The sequence below is a fragment of the Pyxicephalus adspersus genome, chromosome 5 (assembly GCF_032062135.1).
Source record: "Pyxicephalus adspersus chromosome 5, UCB_Pads_2.0, whole genome shotgun sequence".
NCBI lineage: Eukaryota > Metazoa > Chordata > Amphibia > Anura > Pyxicephalidae > Pyxicephalus > Pyxicephalus adspersus.
In genome coordinates this window covers 60,261,939-60,280,686 of record NC_092862.1, presented here as the reverse complement: position 1 = coordinate 60,280,686, position 18,748 = coordinate 60,261,939, and the positions used below count along the sequence as shown (strand labels likewise).

General features: G+C 39.0%; 1 protein-coding gene across 1 annotated transcript in view; it reads left to right on the top strand.

The window, feature by feature from the left end:
- Nucleotides 1–15,024: 15,024 nt before the first annotated feature.
- Nucleotides 15,025–18,748, top strand: part of GMPR (guanosine monophosphate reductase) — a 36,524-nt gene continuing 32,800 nt past the window's right edge. Inside the window, exons 1-2 of the mRNA XM_072411660.1 lie at nt 15,025–15,268; nt 18,445–18,564. Coding sequence (XP_072267761.1) covers nt 15,182–15,268; nt 18,445–18,564 — 207 coding nt within the window. The 5' untranslated portion in view covers nt 15,025–15,181. The remainder of the gene's footprint in view (nt 15,269–18,444; nt 18,565–18,748) is intronic.

Below are 18,748 nucleotides of genomic sequence, written 5' to 3'. Positions count from 1 at the left end.
TGCAATAGGTTTTGGAACATTTTAAAAATATTTTAAATATTTTCTAAGGTTTTATCAGTCCCACAATTTACAACGTGACATGTATTACAGATACGGAACATATGTCACAGCTCCTCTAGGGCTGCGGGAGTGATCAGGGGAGTGGAGCTGTCAGCATAGTAAAGCTCTGCTGACTGCTCTGCTCCCTGATTGGCTGAGGAAAGGGAAATCCTGATGATGCTTGAGCTGTCATCAGGGTTTCCTATTTCTCAGCCAATCACAGAGCACTAGGGGTGAATGGAGAGGCTTGTCCTCATTTAACCCCTAGTGCCCTGCGATCCCTCACTGTCAGGAGGATTTCCGGGGCTGTGCTCATTGCAGCCCTGGGAATCATCCTGTCATTGAGATAACCTGTAAAAAAAAGTTAAGTTACACAAACACACATACATTTAATAAAATAATTTAACATTAAAGCTTTGTCTATTTTTTACAGATATTTTAACCCTTTTAGGGAATGAGTAAGGGGTTTTATGTACCCCTGTACTCATTCCCCGGGGTGGGGTGGTGGAGATCTGGGAGTCTCCTTTTTAAAGGGGGCTTCCAGAGTCCAAAGTCCTGCTAAAAACGTTTATAAAAGCCTCATTGTTTTCAATGGAAGCTTTCATAAAAGCTTAAAAACGCTTGAAAAAGCCTCCATTGAGTTCAATAGAAGCGTTTTCAAGCATTTTCATGCATTTTCCCGCGTTTATCTAGCATTTTAAATTTTAAACGTTGCAAGCAACGTTTAAAATAGCACTCAAAAACGTGCCTGAAGGAAACGTCCTGGTGTAGATTAGCCCATGGGAATGCATGGGGACTTCAAACATGGGCTTTAAAAGCCTCAGGTTAAACGCTGGGGAAACAGTCCGTGTAGACTAAGCCTTAGACAACATTGTGAAAACACAAATCCTTCAAATAACTTGGTAGCTGTATGTTGTTGTTTTTGTAGATTTATGAAGAAAATAAAAGAACACATTTAATTTAAACTATTGTTTTACAAGGCCAATTCAATCACTTTTACAAAAGCCTGGTGGTCTGAACACAGCCTTAATGCTCCTAGAAGTTCACAAAAATGTTTTCATCCAGAGGTGTTAATTCATGTCAATCTTGACAATCTACCAAAGTTTTATCGTAGTCCCCTTGCTAAATAAGAAATAATATGTAATAATAACTATTTCATAGCAGCTATCAGGCCAACTTATTCCCTGAACCTTTCTTTTTGTTGCTTTTCTTTTTCTATTTTCCAGAAAATACTTTATAACTGATCCTCTTTGACCAGTGTTATAGACAACACAATATTCATGAAAAAAACACAAAAACAAAAAATAAGATTATGAAACTGCTCCTAAATGAAACATACTTATATCTCCTAGATTGTAAGCTCTTCGGGGCAGGGTCATCTCCTCCTGTGTCACTGTCTGTATTTGTCTGTCATTTGCAACCCCTACTTATGTACAGCGCTGTGTAATATGTTTGCGCTATAAAAATCCTGATTATTATTATTATTAATTATATTAATAATAATAATAATAATATTAATAATAATACTCATTTACTCTCAAGTCTACAAACCTCTCTGTGCAATATGAGCAAATAAAAGTGAAACAGTGACACCCGGAGGTAACAAGTGGAAGTGCAATATTATCTTTTAATTGCCTAGAAATGCTTTATTACTAGGGTCAAATATTCATACACCACCTGTTAAAAATGGGAACATAAATGAATGTTAAAAATGTTAAAAAAAAAAGTAGACAGTGTATTTACTGTACACCAAATGCTTTCTTCAATACGGGAACTACAATATTTTTAGTGTAAACAGATGATAATCTAAAGTATGTGAAAAGATTGATAGGTGTGAGAAGTAAAAAGTGTACTCTATACCTTGATCATCACCACCTTATGGTTATTCTTTAAGTCTTCAGTGTTACTGATTTAGCTTTCACATTTTTTATTTATTTTAAAGTCTAAGTGTTCATAAAATAATGTTGTAAATTTTATACAATGTAAATCTGGAAAAAAGAGGCAATATAATAGTTTATATGTACTAACACACCTGTTGCTGCTTATTTCAATGAGAAAGAATATTTTGTGGTTTTCTATATATTTACTTTGTTTATTTACTATGGTGAACACTGTATACAGAAAAGAAAAAAAAATGGCACTCCAACATGTAGCTCTATTAAAACCGGCCCCTCCTTGAAACCAGAGCTGTATTTAAGGCTTATGGTACTCATAGCACTAGATAATGATAGGACCCCTCTAGAAGATAGCAGAAACTGAGACTTTGGGGCTGTTAGCGAGGTCACTAATTCGAAGTGAGTGTCTGGTAAGAATGATGTGCAGATATTACCAGCAACATGCAGGATGAAGGGGTCTTTTAGACTGGTGAGGGTTACTTTACAGCTGCAGTGAAACTTATTCCTGGCTCCCTGTAGCATGCCTGCTTACTCTCCTGAAGAGAAACCAGTCTGAGCTCTATTTTTTTTCTAATGTACTGTTACTACAACTCCAGCGACTGTGGGCAAGACTATATGCGAGGTGGTGCTGAGAAGTTCCTGGCTTTGCCCCCTCCCAGATGAAATAGAAAGTGAGTGTGGGGGCATAGGACAGCCCAATATCTTAGTATGTAACTATGCAAATATCAGGTCTTTGCGAAAGCTGTGATGGCAGAAGCACACGCAAGTTTCAAGTCATTGGAGTTACAGGCCCTCATGAAGTTTTTGTTTCTTCAGGGAAAGTCAGCAAAGGTTATTCACACTGAGATGTCACAAACACTGGGGGAGAAGTGTCCTTCCTACAGCACTGTCAAAACCTGCATATCACGTTTCAAGACTGGGCATTTCGCCCACAGTGAGCGCTCCCCAACCTCAACTGACCTGGCAACCTGCGATGCTGTCCATGAGCTGATTATTGAGGACCGGCGAATATCCACAAAAAAGATAGCCCAAATACTTGACATCCCACGGAAGCGTGTTGGGTTTGTTATCACCACTATCCTAGACATGGCCAAGCTTTCAGAGAAGTGGGTGCTGAAATGTTTGAACAGTGATTAGAAGAAAGAACGAGTTGAAGCATCCAAAGCCGTTTTGGCTCATTTTGAAGGTGCACAGGACTTTTTGGCTAGGTTAGTGACTGTGGATAAAACCTGGCTCCACATCTATGATCCTGAAACCAAGGAACAGTCATGGCGTCCGTTTTCTGGGACAAAGATGGTATTCTGTTGGTGGACTACCTACCTCAGGGCTCTAGTATCACTGGACAGTTGTTATGCTAACCTCCTGGACCAGCTGAAGGAGGCAATTAAGACGAAACACTGTGGAAAGTTGGCCAAAGCGATCCTTGTTTTGCAGGACAATGCACCTGCGCACATGTCCAACGTTGTGGCTGCCAAATTGAACACCCTGGGTTTCCAATTAATCCACCATCCCCCCTATTCACCTGACCTGGCCCTTTTTGTTTTCACCACTATCATAGACAGTGTTATCTGTTCCTGAATTTGAAGAAACACCTGAAGAGGCAACGTTTTGAGGACATTTCTGACGTCAAAGATGCTGCTGAGAGCTGAACCAAAGAACTTTTATTAGAACGGTCTAGAAAAGCTGCAACTACACTGTACCAAGTGTATCAGTCTCAGGTGGGAATATCTTGAATAATTGTGTTATTCCATAACTCTTGCTCTCTTCTTTCTGGGCAAAGCCAGGAATGTCTCACCACCCCCTCATAAGTTGCCTCAGCCATGGCAAACACCCCTGGTTGTTCAGGTTATATTACTTACCAGTTTCTGATCACTTGCTTCTTGACCTCAGATCATTACCTGACCATGTCTATTGTCTGCTGCCTGCCCTGACCTTGTCTACTGTCCGCTGCTCCCATGTTGAGGCCACTCAACGGTAGTAGGGGCAAGATGATCCTGCAGGACAAAGCAGTGTAAAAACTGCATGCAAAGTGACCAACCAATCAAACCACAGTACAGGAAGTTATTACTTGGGAAACTTTTATGCTGCTTACTAAGTCCTACTATTTTGTTTATCTTTTAAAATAGTGCAGAGCAGTGTTGAGAAAATGTAGGGAAAACTACAAACTTTGCCTTCAAACTGTTTAGCAACTGGCTAATTTCTAACTAAGCTACTTCCCCCCTGTCAAAGACTTCTTTTTTAAAAGTACTCTTGAAATTATTCCTATGAAAAAACATTTGTTACTGCTTAAACTGCCCAAAAAGTTACTTATTTCATATTAATAAAATATTGATGGATTGTGTGCAGAGGAAGAGAAATGTAATTTTACAATCACAATTATGTTGAGTATGTATGCTGTTGCTGAGGCTTTACTTTAGAGACCTCTTCCACATCAATGTTTCTCTCTTTTCACATTGGAGTCCTCCAAAAGCTCCCCTTTTACATTAGGATCCCTCCTGACCTCTTAGTGGGGACCATAAGCAGCTCACCTGTGAGTCCAATGGTCACTACATGAGAAGATCCCCTACAGGTTCTCTAAAACAGATTTCTGCCAGCCCTGTTCCCAGACCATTGTGCTGCTCTGGGGTTAGGGGAACAATGTTTTTTTTCCAGGAACACTGGGGATGTGAGATGGACACTGATGCTACTGGGACATTTTATTTTTCCAGTTGGTTTAAAGAAAAGCTTATACAGGCTACAACAATTTTGAGGTAGCTACAGCCTTGAATTACTGATAAGGGTGGAGTTTACCATTGAGAGAGTTATGGTTTAGGCAAACACTAACACTTATTACTAGTTAAACGTAAAGGAGATTACACAGTCTCACTGTAATGTTGCATGCACCGTTTCACCAATTATATAATGTAAGAGTTAGTATGTACTCCTATTCTGAGCCCCTTTCTTTATCAGCAGCACAACTAAAATAGAACTAAAGCACGCTCAATGATTGTAATTGGAAACAATCTTTCACAATTGTTTCCAGCAACAAATGACTGAAAGATGAATGAGTGCTGTATATACAGTGCTGTTCTGTTCTATGGAGAAGGGGGGGGGGGGGGGGGGAACGAGTGGGCTGCGCTCAGCTCCCTTAACTTCCATTGTGGTCGCTCATAGATCCGCATGGATCGTCGTACAACCTCTGTACACGTCAGATTCTTGTCCAAGACAAGCCGACAGCTTGTAGTGGCCGAGAATCATCTGAGATTCTTAGATATTCTTCATTATCCATATAGGACCATGTTCTTACTGAGAAAACTCCAAAATTCCTTTACTCTTTTAACTTTAACCCATTTTAGTCTTTTACTAGAAGATAAAAGTGGGACTTGGCGGCCTCAGATCATCTGTGTACACCAGACCTAAAGCTTACCACTAAGAAAGATCCAAATTATTTCTGTGCTTTCTGCTCCAGAATGCTTGCAGAGATATTCCCCTCCTACGCAAGTGCCTAAAACTTGCTATTGAGAGTGTGCAATGCAATATGTTAATCTGGTTTGCAATACTGGCCTTGCCACTTCTAATCTGATTTCTGGTGTGTAGGAGATTAGGGAATGTTATAAAAACATAGATTCAATACAATTATACTGCAAGTATTTCACTTTTTTTGCTGCTAGATGCTGCGTCCAATTTTGTTTTTCCTACAAGTATTGCAACCTTGAAACTTTCAAAACAACCCTCTGTAGCACTTACCCTCGCTGCAGCAGCCAGTTTATGCCTGGGTTTCCCTAGTAATGAGGCAAAGTAGAGAGAAAATTAAGTCCCAAATCTCTGACCCATTTCATAAAACCTGTATACAGAGGGATAATGTACAGATCTGTGAATATGAGTTTTGACAAAGAGACCATGTTACAGGTTGTCTACAGAAGTTTTCAAAAATTGTTTCAAGAGCTGTCCAGAATGCACTAACTCCAAAACCTTACAGTAACCCTACTAAACTAAAAGGATGCATATACTAAATGTAAATGGGTGGAGAAAAGAAAGAGGTTTGAGGCTCAGAGGTTTTTATGCTAAGAGTGAAGTGTATTGATTGATTATTCTATACATAAACCATCTAATACACATAAACAAATAATGTTTTTTTCTGTCCTGTTAACATTCCACAACACAAAATACCCTGTTTCCCCTATGATAAGGCACTGTCTTATATTTTTTGAAATGCCAAAATATGCCCTAGGTCTTATTTTCAGGGGGATGTCTTATTTTTCCATGAAGAAGACTACAGTACACATTTATTGTTGAAAATCACTCATGATCACTCATGTGCCATTGATTGTCCACTTCTGATCACTCTGTGCCATTCATTGTCCCCTTCTGATCACTCTGTGCCATTCATTGTCCCCTTCTGATCACTCATGTGCCATTCATTGTTCCCTTTCTGATCACTGACTCACTTTTTTTTTGGCTTCTACGGCCGGGTAACAGACTCTGTTAGGGCAGGGATCAGCAGCTTGCTTGTCCGTAGAAGTTACTTTCAGTTTCACTCTGCACTGCAGCCAGCATCGAGGAGTCACACAGAGGCACACAGTGGCAGGTATCGGTGGGTGTCTTATTTGCGGGGGGTGCTTTATTTTAATTTTTTGAGCAAAAATCGGGGGTGTGGCTTATTTGATGGGGATGCCTTATCATCGGGGAAACACGGTATTAGTACATAGTATACATACTAAATCACATCAAAAGGTAATTAACAAAACCTTATAACCGTTCATATGACCATGCTGTGACGCGCAATAATCCGACTCGTTTCCCCACGTGTATATGTAGAGCATTTAGCAATATCACCAGCACTGAATCTACATATACACCCCCTATGTGGGGCATGTTCCTTACTAGGGGTTTGTGAGTAAAATATATATGTATTTTTCATTGTATAGTTGTATAATTAAAAAAAAAAAAAATTCCTTGAAACCCCAAACTCACCCGGATGTATATTAACACCAGTTTAACACACATCTGAACATATACAGTATTTGCACTATAATTATTGTTAAGCATTCTCCACTATGTCATTGTCTTTGACACCTTATTTATATATATATTAACTACTTATGACTAAAATTAATTTGGTTTGATTTATTATTTTCAGAATGTATATATATTGATTTAGATCATATTATGTTATATATCCCTGACATGTTGCATCGCTATACTTATAGACCATTAAGCACGCATTAATTTCTATCCCTGAGGAAGCCCAATGTGGCAAAACGCACCAGATTATTGCACGTCACGGCACAGTCATTTGAATGGTTATACGTTCACGTTAATTACTTTTTAAAGTAATTTACTATGTATAGTATGTACTAATATTTTGTCTTGTAAAATGTTAACATGACAGAAAAAAAACATTATTTGTTTATGTGTATTAGATTAGGTTTATGTATAGAATAATCAATCAAAGAAGACAAATATGCATTGATGTTTATTATTTTTTTTACATTAAATAGCTTTTTTACTGTGAAAGAATGAAGGAAATGTTCCTGTTACCCTTAGATTATGCCCTTTTTTGAAGGCAGTATCTTTACTAAGTCTCTATTAGATTACTAATCACACAGATCATAAATAACAAGAACATTTATTGACAGAGAAAAGAATTACCAAGTAATCAACAAATATTCCAAATAAGCTAAATAATGATCAATAATGATTTTTTGGGGTGTCATCAGATAACAGTGATGTTTACACACCTGGCAGGATATTTGGAGAAGTCCTTAAAGTAGTTTTCTCATTGCACACCCCCCATACCCAACAACTGGTATGCCATTCCTGCTCACAGAGATGTTATCTCAATTCATGTTGCACATTCCAACAAAGAGTAAAACACACAAGTGCTGCACCTCAGTGGCGGGATAAAGCCTGGTACCCATCAGCCCTAATCTTATGCTTTTCCAGAGTATTATGGTAGAGGGTCTGACCACTTGTGTCCCTCAAGCAATGGGAGAACCCACCTGTTGTCCTGTTCTTCTGGGCTGGGATATGAAGTTATATTACCTATTACTTAGTAAAAAAAAAAAAAAGCCAATAGCGCGACCCAAACACCACTGGTCACACTTCAAGCCTCAAATACCTAGCTTTTCTTTAAAAATATTGTATTTTAAAATGTGCTATGGCTAAAGTGGTTATCAGCAGATCCTGTATCAAACTCAGTAAGGGACGATCCTGACAAGGTAATTTTTCACTATTTGCTTATCTCAAATAACTCTCCTTTGCAGCCTAGACAACAGAATGTCTTTCAATGGTCTGACGGGGAGCCCTTAGTGTTAACATGTACTTTTATATTGCGGTACAGACTTGTAAAACTGGTTATATCTGATTGATTCTGGTTAGCAGTTTAAAAAACAATGTAGTCAAACCAAGAGAAAACAATCAACTAATCTTTCTGTATGCCACCTGACCATGCGGCATTTATAGTATAGTCATGGTGGTCAACTGCCAAATTATTAGAGAAGGTTGACTACCTGTTATTCATATAGAAAGGAGTAAGTCTGTTGGTATGCTATAATGTACTGAAATAATATTGTTTTAGCAACAGATGTGTTTCAGCTAATCAATTTTGTTTTTTTTTTACTGAAATAAAAATTGTTTGCTAGATAAATTGACAGTGTTTTTTTCAGTTTAAAACTTTAAGTAATTCACTGAATAAATGTAGTTTTTCATGTGAATCTTTGAGCTGAGACTCAAGACAAATGTCATTTCTCTCTAGTATTAACTAGTCATGCATGACTACTTTGCTGGAATTATACTTCACTCACAAGGCACAAGGAGATTTAATTTTTGAAGCAGCAATATATAATGTGTTACATAGGGGAATCAACCAAGGCACCTGAACATTAATTTGCAGCAAATTTTCAGTATTTATATTTGTCACAAACTTATCAAGTAGAACTAAATAAGGTTATACTTACCTATCCCTGTTCCATCATAGGTGCAGCCATCTTCTTACTTCTCTTCCTTGTTGCAATCTCTGGCCATCCTAATTGGCCGGGTCAGCGTAACGTAACCCAGGCGCTGGAATTAATTCAGTCATTTGCAGGGGTGCAGAGTTCAGAGTTTTGTGCAGCTCAGCGATTTTTGACAGGTGAAGCGAGCAATCAGACAGGTAAGAATACTTACTGCAGAAGGGACATTGCCTGCAGAAGGGATAAATTACCTGCCTAATCAAATTTTGGTGGAATTTCAAAATTTGTGGCCTGTAAACGTTGGTACCGGCCAATGATATTCTGGCATTCCCAATACCCTAGTAAGAGTCCAACAGTTGGTAGTAGGGATCTAGAAGTTTGGTAACCCCCAACTCCTCTCTATAAAAAGGATAGTAATGGGGGTATTGTCAGTGTGTTGGAGTTCCTGTAATAAGCAGTAGTAGAGTTGGCTAATTCCTGCCTATCCCCTCTTGCTAATCAGAAAAGCACCTCACCACCAGCAGATCATGGTTGTAGCGTGTAGGCTCAGGTTCCAAGTAACTGTACCCTTTAGGCTCCTGCCAGAGCAACCACACCAAACACATTTATCATGATGGGCCATGTGAACCACACTGTTGGGTTCAGAAGGCTTAGTTCGCGCATAAAAAACTCGGACTATCAAATGCAAACCTAATTTTATCAATCCAAATAATTTTTTAAAAAATTCAAAAATTTCATTGGATTCAAGCAATCCAATGAAATGGTATACCAACTTAATTGATTTACAGTATCAAAAAATTCCGGCTCAAAGGGAAAAAACAGATCCAAAAATTATTTAAAAATATGGTGGTCCTTATTAAAGACTTCTGGGCACTCTCAAATGAGGTGTAAAATGGTTTGTGTGCCAAAATCACAACACCAACAATGGTCTAGGATATCAGGGCAAATGGTGTTGTGCATTGAGAGCACCCTGTACCAGCATGTCAATAATTTGTACCCCATCTCCTATATAGACTGTACTCAGAGAAGATGTATAGGACAAAGTTAACAGAGCCACTACTTTATTGTTGGAAGAATCCAGTCCCAGATCTCTGACCCATTTCATAACATACAAAGAAGTAAGGGATATGAGTTGCAAAGACAAAAAAGCCATGTTATGGGCAGGCCCTGGGTAACACAAGCCTGCTCAAGATCTGTGAGGGGTAATTTTTGGGACTAAGCAATGATGACTAGAGTAAATGAAATGAGACTATGAAATGATGAAGTTGCCTTATTTGCCAAAACCCAAGGGGGAACAGAGAAAGGACCAACAGCTGAGTTTGCTGCGAAAAGTAGACAGCAAAGGCAAAAAACTACAGTAGGTCTTCTACACTTCTTGTGGAGCACTTTGAATGGGCCTCCAATAAGTCTCAGGGAACAGGGCAGGTGGAGGTAAGGGGATGAAAAGCTGCTAGACAAGGAGCTTCCTATTGTTTCTGCTTATATCACCTGATCTTGCACTGTGTAGGCATAAGATCAGGTGACATTTCCTGTTGGAAGTGTTAAAAAAAAAGTGCAGATTCCACTGTTCATGTGTGAGATCTTGGAACCTGAGCCTACACGCTACTACCATTATCGGCACTTTTTTCTTTTATATGTGGGAAAGGCCCCTTCTGCACATACCAAAAACATATGTGATATATGTATCCCGGGAGGCTGCAGGCTTCCCAACAAACACGTTTATATAAACTAGAAAATGTGGTGATAGGTCTGCATTAAGGAAGGAAAAATGTGGATTGGATTTTAGAAAAAAGGAAGCTGTGATCTGTGATAGGCTCAAGTGTGAACATATTTGAAATTAAATATATTAACCTATTATTGTTATACATCATCATAGAGACAAGTAAAATGTATTTATTTCTTCATGATTCTTACTGATGTATAGTTTCCTGCTACGGAAAATAATGGTAAAACATACTGTATTTTTTAATACATTGTTATGGCGAAGTTATCACTGAGCAGCACATAGGGAATGTTGCTCAAAAAACACAATGTTAACAAATTGCTATCTGTGGCAGCTTTCTCCTTTGTCCCAAGACACAGTAATGTCAGAGGGGGCATGGATGAGTCTATCATGTCTAAGCAGACTTAATGAGTTTGGTGTAGGGGAATGCTGCAATTCCTGGCAATTTTAGAACCCCTTGTCAGGTGACACATATTATCTCACACCTGGGATGCTTTATGATAAATCCAGTCCTGCTAAGGACTGACTTTGGGTTATGAAGTCAGAGACATCCATTCCCATACACGTGAATTTAGGAGAAGGCACAGAGGAGCTGCATTTTTCTCAACACCTTTACCTCTAAAGTTACCATATCACATATCTCAAACATGTTACATAAAAAGAACGTAAATATTTACCACTACTAGGAATGTTTATCCGCCAACCTCTCCTCTACAAAACATGGAGGTTGCTGGGTTGATGTGAGGATTCACTGAGCTCCTTGGGAGAACAGGGTTTTTCACACTCCAGGAAGTGTCCGATTCAGAAAAAATTCATGTTTCATTTCTTTTTCACTACAACTGCACTAGGTTGCAGAAAGCAAAAAAAGGAAATTCAGTAACTTGGGAAACTATTCACACACATTGCAACATTTTTAACAACGTTTTTTTTAAAGTTTTGGGGGTACGTTTTACAACAGCAGAATGTCCAGCTGTTAATAAAATAGTTTGGTGTCATATCTGTGATTTGGTATTTTGAAACAAAGTAAATCAGCTGAATGATCATCTTCGAAGAATAGTAATTGCATCAGTTTTGATGGGTTGTATTTATTGACTGCTCTGTTGTGCAGGAAAGAGAGATGCACACTTACCTGCATTACCTATTGGGAGACACAAAGCTGACTGCTGATCCTGCTAGTGCAGTGCTGTAAAAGTGTATGCTAAGAACCTGTTTGTAGTATGCAGTGTGTGGTGTATTATGTATATAGTGTTGTAGGCAGTGTATGGTGTATTATGCATAGTGTGGTCTACTGTGCAGTGTGTGGTGTAATATGTAATGTATGGTGCAGTAGGCACTGTGTGGTGTATTATGCAATACAGTGCAGTAGGCAGTATATAGTACATAAGGCAGAGTGTGGTGTAGTAGGCAGTGTGTGTGTGTGTTGTATTATGTAGTGTATGCAGTGGGCAGTGTGTTTTGCAGTGTATGGTGTAGTAGACAGAGTGTGTGTTGTAATATGAAGTGTGTGTGCTGTATTAGGCAATGTGTAGTATTATACATTGTATGATGCAGAAGGCAGTGTGTTTTGAAGTGTATATTGTGTTAAGCAGTGTGTGGTGCAGTAGGAATTATGTATTGTATTTTGCAATGTGTATTGCAATAGGCAGTGTGTGTTGTATTATTGAGTGTGTAGTGCAGTAGACAGTGTGTGTTATAATACGCAGTTTATGTTGTATTATGCAGTGTGTGGTGCAGTATGCAGTGTGTAGTGTATTTTGTAGTGTATGGTGTAGTAGGCAGTGTGTGTTGTATTATGCAGTATATGGTGTATTTTGTAGTGAATGGTGCAGTAGGTAGTTTGGTATATAATGCTGTGTGTGTTGTATTATACAGTGTGTGTTGTTTTATGCAGTGCGTTGTATTATGCAGTGTGAAAAATGAAGCGTAGAGAAGGGATTTTGTGGCAAATGATAAGTTGTATTAATGGTTAACTCTCATAATACATATCACAAATTCATACTTTGAAATGACCGGAGGAACAAATTTGGATTATTCCTGTATAGGCTCTTTAAGGGGTCTAGACAATAAGCTTCTAACAGGAATATACAGCATATTAACAATCATGTCACATACGTAAGTTAATTACCAGGAAAAGCTGTGGATGTAAGGAGAGTCCCTCCAATGGGGAAGATGGGAACTTTAAGGTAAGTACCCCAAAAGGGGAACCTTATGGTAACTCATTCCTGTTGCCATATCAGCCTACACAGACCGCGGCTGCGGTCTCTGTGCCCTCTTTTCCGGGACTCTCCTTACATCCACAATTTTTCCAGGACAATGATTTCCCCCATGTGCTTTCACATACATGTGTGACCTATCTTCAAGGAATAATATACTGCCAAGTTAATTGTGTTCAACCTCGCTAAACGTAGTGTCACCATTGAAGAAGCCTAAGTTGGGCGAAACGCGTTGGGTAATCGACTTACGTATGCAACACGATTGGTATTATCCTGTATATTCCTGTTAGAAGCTTATTGTCTAGAGCCCTTGAAGGGCCTATACAGGAATGATCCGGATTTGTTCCTCCTGCCATTTTAAAGTATGAATTTGTGATATGTATTATGAGAGTTAATCATTAATACAACTTATCATTTGCCACAAAAACCCTTCTATATGCTTCATTTTTCTATTGATTATCCCAGGGTCTACTACAAGGCTCAGCTTAGGGCCTATACTCACTTTACTCCCACTAGATAAGTATCTCTAAACTCTAGTTTAATTTATGCAGTGTGTTGTATTATACAGTATGTGTTGTATTATGCAATGTGTGGTGTATTTCGTAGTGTATAGTGCAGTAGCCAGTTTGTTATATTATGCAGTGTGTTGTATTATACAGTGTGTGTTGTAATATCCAATGTGTTATATTATACAATGCGTGTTGCAGTAGGCAGTGTATTATGTAGTGTGTGTGATATTATACAGTTTGTGTTGTAATATGCAGTGCAGTAGGCAGTGTATTATGTAGTGAGTGTTGCTGTAAGCAGTGTATTATGAGGTGTGTGTTATATTTTTCAGTGCAGTAGGCAGTGTATTATACAGTGTGTGGTATATTATACAGTGTGTTTTATTAATCAGTGCAGTAGGCAGTGTATTACACGGTGTGTGTTGTATTATGCAGTGTATTATGAGGTGTGTGTGTGTGTGTTGTATTATGCAGTGTGTGTTGTATTATGCAGTGCAGTAGGCAGTGCATTTTGTAGTGTGTGTTGTATTATGCAGTGCAGTGGGCAGTGGGTTATGTAGTGTGTTTTATATGTATGCAGTGTATTATGAGATGTGTGTGCTGTATTATGTAGTGCAGTAGGCAGTGTATTTTGTAGTGCGTGTTGTATTATGCTGTGCAATGGGCAGTGTATTATGTAGCAGTGGGCAGTGCATTATACAGTGTGTTAAATTATACAGTGTGTGTTGCAGTGTGTGTTGTATTATGCATTGCAATAGGCAGTGTATTTTGTAGTGTGTGTTGTATTATGCAGTGCAATGGCCAGTGTATTATGTAAAGTGTTTTGTATTGTATTATGTAGTGCAGTGGGCAGTGTATTATGTATTGTGTGTTGTATTATGCAGTGCAGTGAGCTGTGTATTATGTAGTGTGTGTTGTATTATGCAGTGCAGTAGGCAGTGTCCTCTGCAGCGTGTGTTGTAATATGCAGTGCAGTAGGAAGTGTGTGTTATATTATACAGTGTGTGCTTTATTATGCAGTGCAGTAGGCAGTGTATTATGTATTGTTTGTTGTATTATGCAGTGCAGAAGGCAGTCTATTTTGTAGTGTGTGTTGTATTATGCAGTGCAGTAGACAGTGTATTATACAGTGTGTTATATTATACAGTGTGTTGTATTATGTAGTGCAGTAGGCAGCGCGTGTTGCAGTGTGTGTTATATTATACAGTGTGTGTTGAACTATGCAGTGCAGTAGGCAGTGTAATATGCAGTGTGTTGTATTATGCAGTGCAGTGGGCAGTGTGTTATACAGTGTGGTATATTATACAGTGTGTGTTGTATTATGCAGTGCAGTATGCAGTGTATTATGCAGTGTGTGTTGTATTATGCAGTGTGTTGTAATATGCAGTGTGTTGTAATATGCAGTGTGTTGTATTATGCAGTGCAGTGGGCAGTGTAATATGCAGTGTGTTGTATTATGCAGTGTGTGTTGTATTGTGCAGTGGGCAGTGTAATATGCAGTGTGTGTTGTATTATGCAGTGTGTTGTATTATGCAGATTGTGTTGTATTATGCAGTGTGTTGTATTATGCAGTGTGTTGTATTATGCAGTGCAGTGGGCAGTGTAATATGCAGTGTGTTGTATTATGCAGTGCAGTGGGCAGTGCCTCTGATCTCACACATATGAGGAGCGCTGCCTGGCTCTGTACTAGGACACTTGCTAAAAACAGCGCTTGCCTAATAAAGCGATGGGTCTCGCACACTGATGGCCGCCTCCCCCACTATAAATACATTGCCTGGAGAACACTCGGGCTTTGCTTGTTGCAGGCTGTGATCTGGGTATAGCCGCAGGATCTCTGCAGTACAGGACATCCAGGGATCACTGGAATACAAGGATGCCTCGGGTAGATGCCGACATAAAATTGGACTTCAAAGATGTCCTTTTCAGACCAAAGAGGAGCAGCCTTAAAAGTAGATCGGAGGTGAGAGCTGTCTGTGTCACTGTGACTCCATGTGAACTCTTCATTGTTCTTCTATTGGGAACTTCTCATTGTGGACTACAAAACCTGAGAGGTCTGACACATCGGTGTAGATTATAACATAATTAATATAATATTCTTTGCGGGTTCATTTGTTCCGATATTTTAATGTGCATCTGCCACTAAAAAAGTTTCTGCAATAAATGGCACATGAAGGCAGGCAGTACTGCAGGATGTGATGGCACCATACAGGGCACACTGCAGAATATTACATCAGGAGGGACTGCATGGGCTGTGTGGTCAGGGCACAATGTAGTAGTAGCTGGTCAGGGTGGGTTGTGTGGTCAGGACACACTGCAGTTTATCACATTAGATTGAACTTTGCTGGCTGATCAGCATTGAGCTGTGCTAGGCTGCAGCCAGGATCTCACCTTGTACTGCTCAGCCATTCACCTTGGAAGAAGTACATACCTCCTAGCTCTGGCTGGAGTTGGTTTATCAGAGAATGACATTCTAAATGACAACTATTCAGAACATACAACACAACTGACAATGCAAGCATGGCTCCCATTCAACACTTTATTCTGCCTGCAAGTTGCATGCAGTGCTAGCACCATCTGAGGGAGTAGGGTTTATATGCCCTGCAGAGCAATCTGAATAAAAAAACATGAATCCTTTATTATTGAGTTATTTACCTGATTAGAATCACATACCACATTTATGTAGCCAGATATCAATATTTGTGGTTTCCTAGTACTGTGCAGCCTGCTATCCCTATCACTTAGAGAGAATGTCCCTGCAGCAGATCACATAGCAATGCAGGGAGAAGTCACCTTCAAGGTTTCCATGCTGCTTTCATTAGTGTGTGGGTGTCTCCCACTGACAAAGTGGCTTTCTGGGAAATTGCACTGTCATAACAACTTCACTACTTGTTTGTAGCTGGCCTAGGTAATTCAAGGTAACAGAATTGTCCCCCAGTGAGTAGAAAGCACTGATAATGATATGATGGCCATGTCTGTAAGCACTGCTGTAAAATAACACTGCATTGCAGGCTGTGTCTGGATTCTGCAAGCACTTAGAGGGTTGGGCTGCTGTCTTTCCTGCTAATGTCAGTTCTGAAATGTATACAAACCAGTTGCAAGGATGATTGTTCCTTCTCCACACGTCTTAGTGGCAGATTTGTATTGTCAAGGGAAATGTAAAATGTACACATGTGCAATTATTAAAACAGAACATTTCACAGGGCTGTAGCTTTACAGATTCTGATTGTAAAAATGTTACCATCATTGGAAATTATTTTTCCTGGAACACTTGACCTGTGTGCAATGTATAGAAGTTTACACTGGATTTGCATTTGACGTTTGATCTTCATATGTAGTTGTTTTTATTGCATTGTGCTCCTGGAGTAGTCACAGTCTATTTACAGTATATATGAGTTCTAGTCCCTGACATCAAATACCAGTATGTTATATTCAGAATATTCATGAATATGTCATTTTCCTAGTATATTAGATGGTCAGAGATCGCAGATGTGCTACAGGAGATGGCAAGAGACTGCATACATGTTATAGGAACTGGGCAGAGACTGCAGATATAATACAGGAAATGGTCAGATACTGTAGGCTTACTAATGGAAATGATCAGAGTGTGGACATTCTATAGGAGATGGCCAGAGACATCATACATGAGATGGTCAGAGACTGCAATCATGCTATAAGAGATGGTCCAAGACTAGATAAATAATACACCTGAAGTTGAAGACTGGGGCCACGATGACATTTAATTAGTGTTACCCTAATTATTTTATTTTTTATTGTATTTTTTGCTTTACTATTTTTTCTAATTTTGGAAGTGCAAGTGTCACAGTATTGTCCAGCAGTGTATTCCTGATATATTCTGTAGAACATCTTGCAGTGCACATATGTGCTATACAAAGCAAATTCTCCTTATTACTACAGAACCTGGAGAACAATAAGCAGACATTATCAGTCATATGATGAAGAGACACAATTCAAGAGGCCTGCATAATAAGCATAAAAAGACTAACTATAGGAGTAGGATACCATTAATTTGCTATTGACAGTATCATGGATTTTGTATTTTATTTTTTATTTGTATTTAATTTGTCCCACCCTCATTAGCCACCTTCCCACTTAGGGCTTTTTCAAACCTGTGGTAAAAACGCAGGCAGTACCTTTTCTGGACGCCTACTATGCTTGACTAGGAGTTCAGAATAATTTTCGGGCCCCGTTTTTTGCAGGCATTAGTACCTGCCTGTACAGGCATTTTTTTTACATTCTTTTTAGATGTTTTTAAACACTTCCCATTCAGGTCTATGGAGGTGGCAGAGGGGGCAAACCACCCTTTGACGTGGCACTGAGTGTCCTGTAAACCGCATGGAAATGCTGCCACCTGTCAAATAAAGAATAATGAACAGACCTATTTGGTCCAGTGGTAGCTGTTTTTTTCAAGATTTTGATCTTGACTTGAAAAAACCTCAGCTCTGAACATAGTTATACACGGGGGGAGTGCTTTCCATTTTATGTTTTCTGTATTGGAAATACCCAGCCGTACAGTCTTCAACTACCTATAAGACTATCTCTAGGCCAAACTTTTCTTTAAGGTTTGGATATTCTACTTAAGACTAACACAGGCTCCTGACAATTTTTTTGTGCTGTCTGAATCCCCATTGGGGATCTTTGGTGATGCTGAAAAAGAAAGTGAGGTGAAATCCATAGGTAAAGTTGTCCAAGGAAAAACAGAGAAGCAGAAATCTTCTAATGGGGATAATTATTCCAGGGACAAATGTCTTTTTGGGGATTTGTCAATTGGGGAGATTTTGAATCTTGAACAGGAAATGAAGAGGAATTTCATTTATGGTACACAAACAGCAAAACGAAATATATATGTATTGTTATTGTGTACATCCCATTTCTGGTCTGAAATGATTGTGCAAATAATGGCTTCTAAATGTATTCTTACTTTCCTCATGAATATGTTAGTTCTGACTTAGTGACTCAAGAAGTATTTTTGTATTGTATATTGTATATATTGTAAGTATTAATGTAACTTAGAGGAGAAGCTCCGCATACTTGCTGTTTTTACGTGTTAGACCTGTACAGGCATTGGTGGGCAGGAAATCACCCAAATCATTCACTAACTATGGATTTATTTTACAGGTGGATTTGGTGCGCACCTACACGTTCAGAAACTCTAAGCAAACCTATACCGGGATTCCAATCATTGCAGCCAATATGGACACTGTAGGAACCTTTGAGATGGCCAGAACACTGAGCAAGGTAGGCGTCAGTCATCTGCTTGTGGGATACAAACCATAAGAGCTATGTATGTACCGTATTTTTCGGACCATAAGACGCACCGGACCATAAGACGCACGCAGTTTTTAGAGAAGGGAAATGAAGAAAAAAAAGATTCTGAAACAAATAGTGTCCTAAAATATTTTATGTGCATTAAAAACCAACA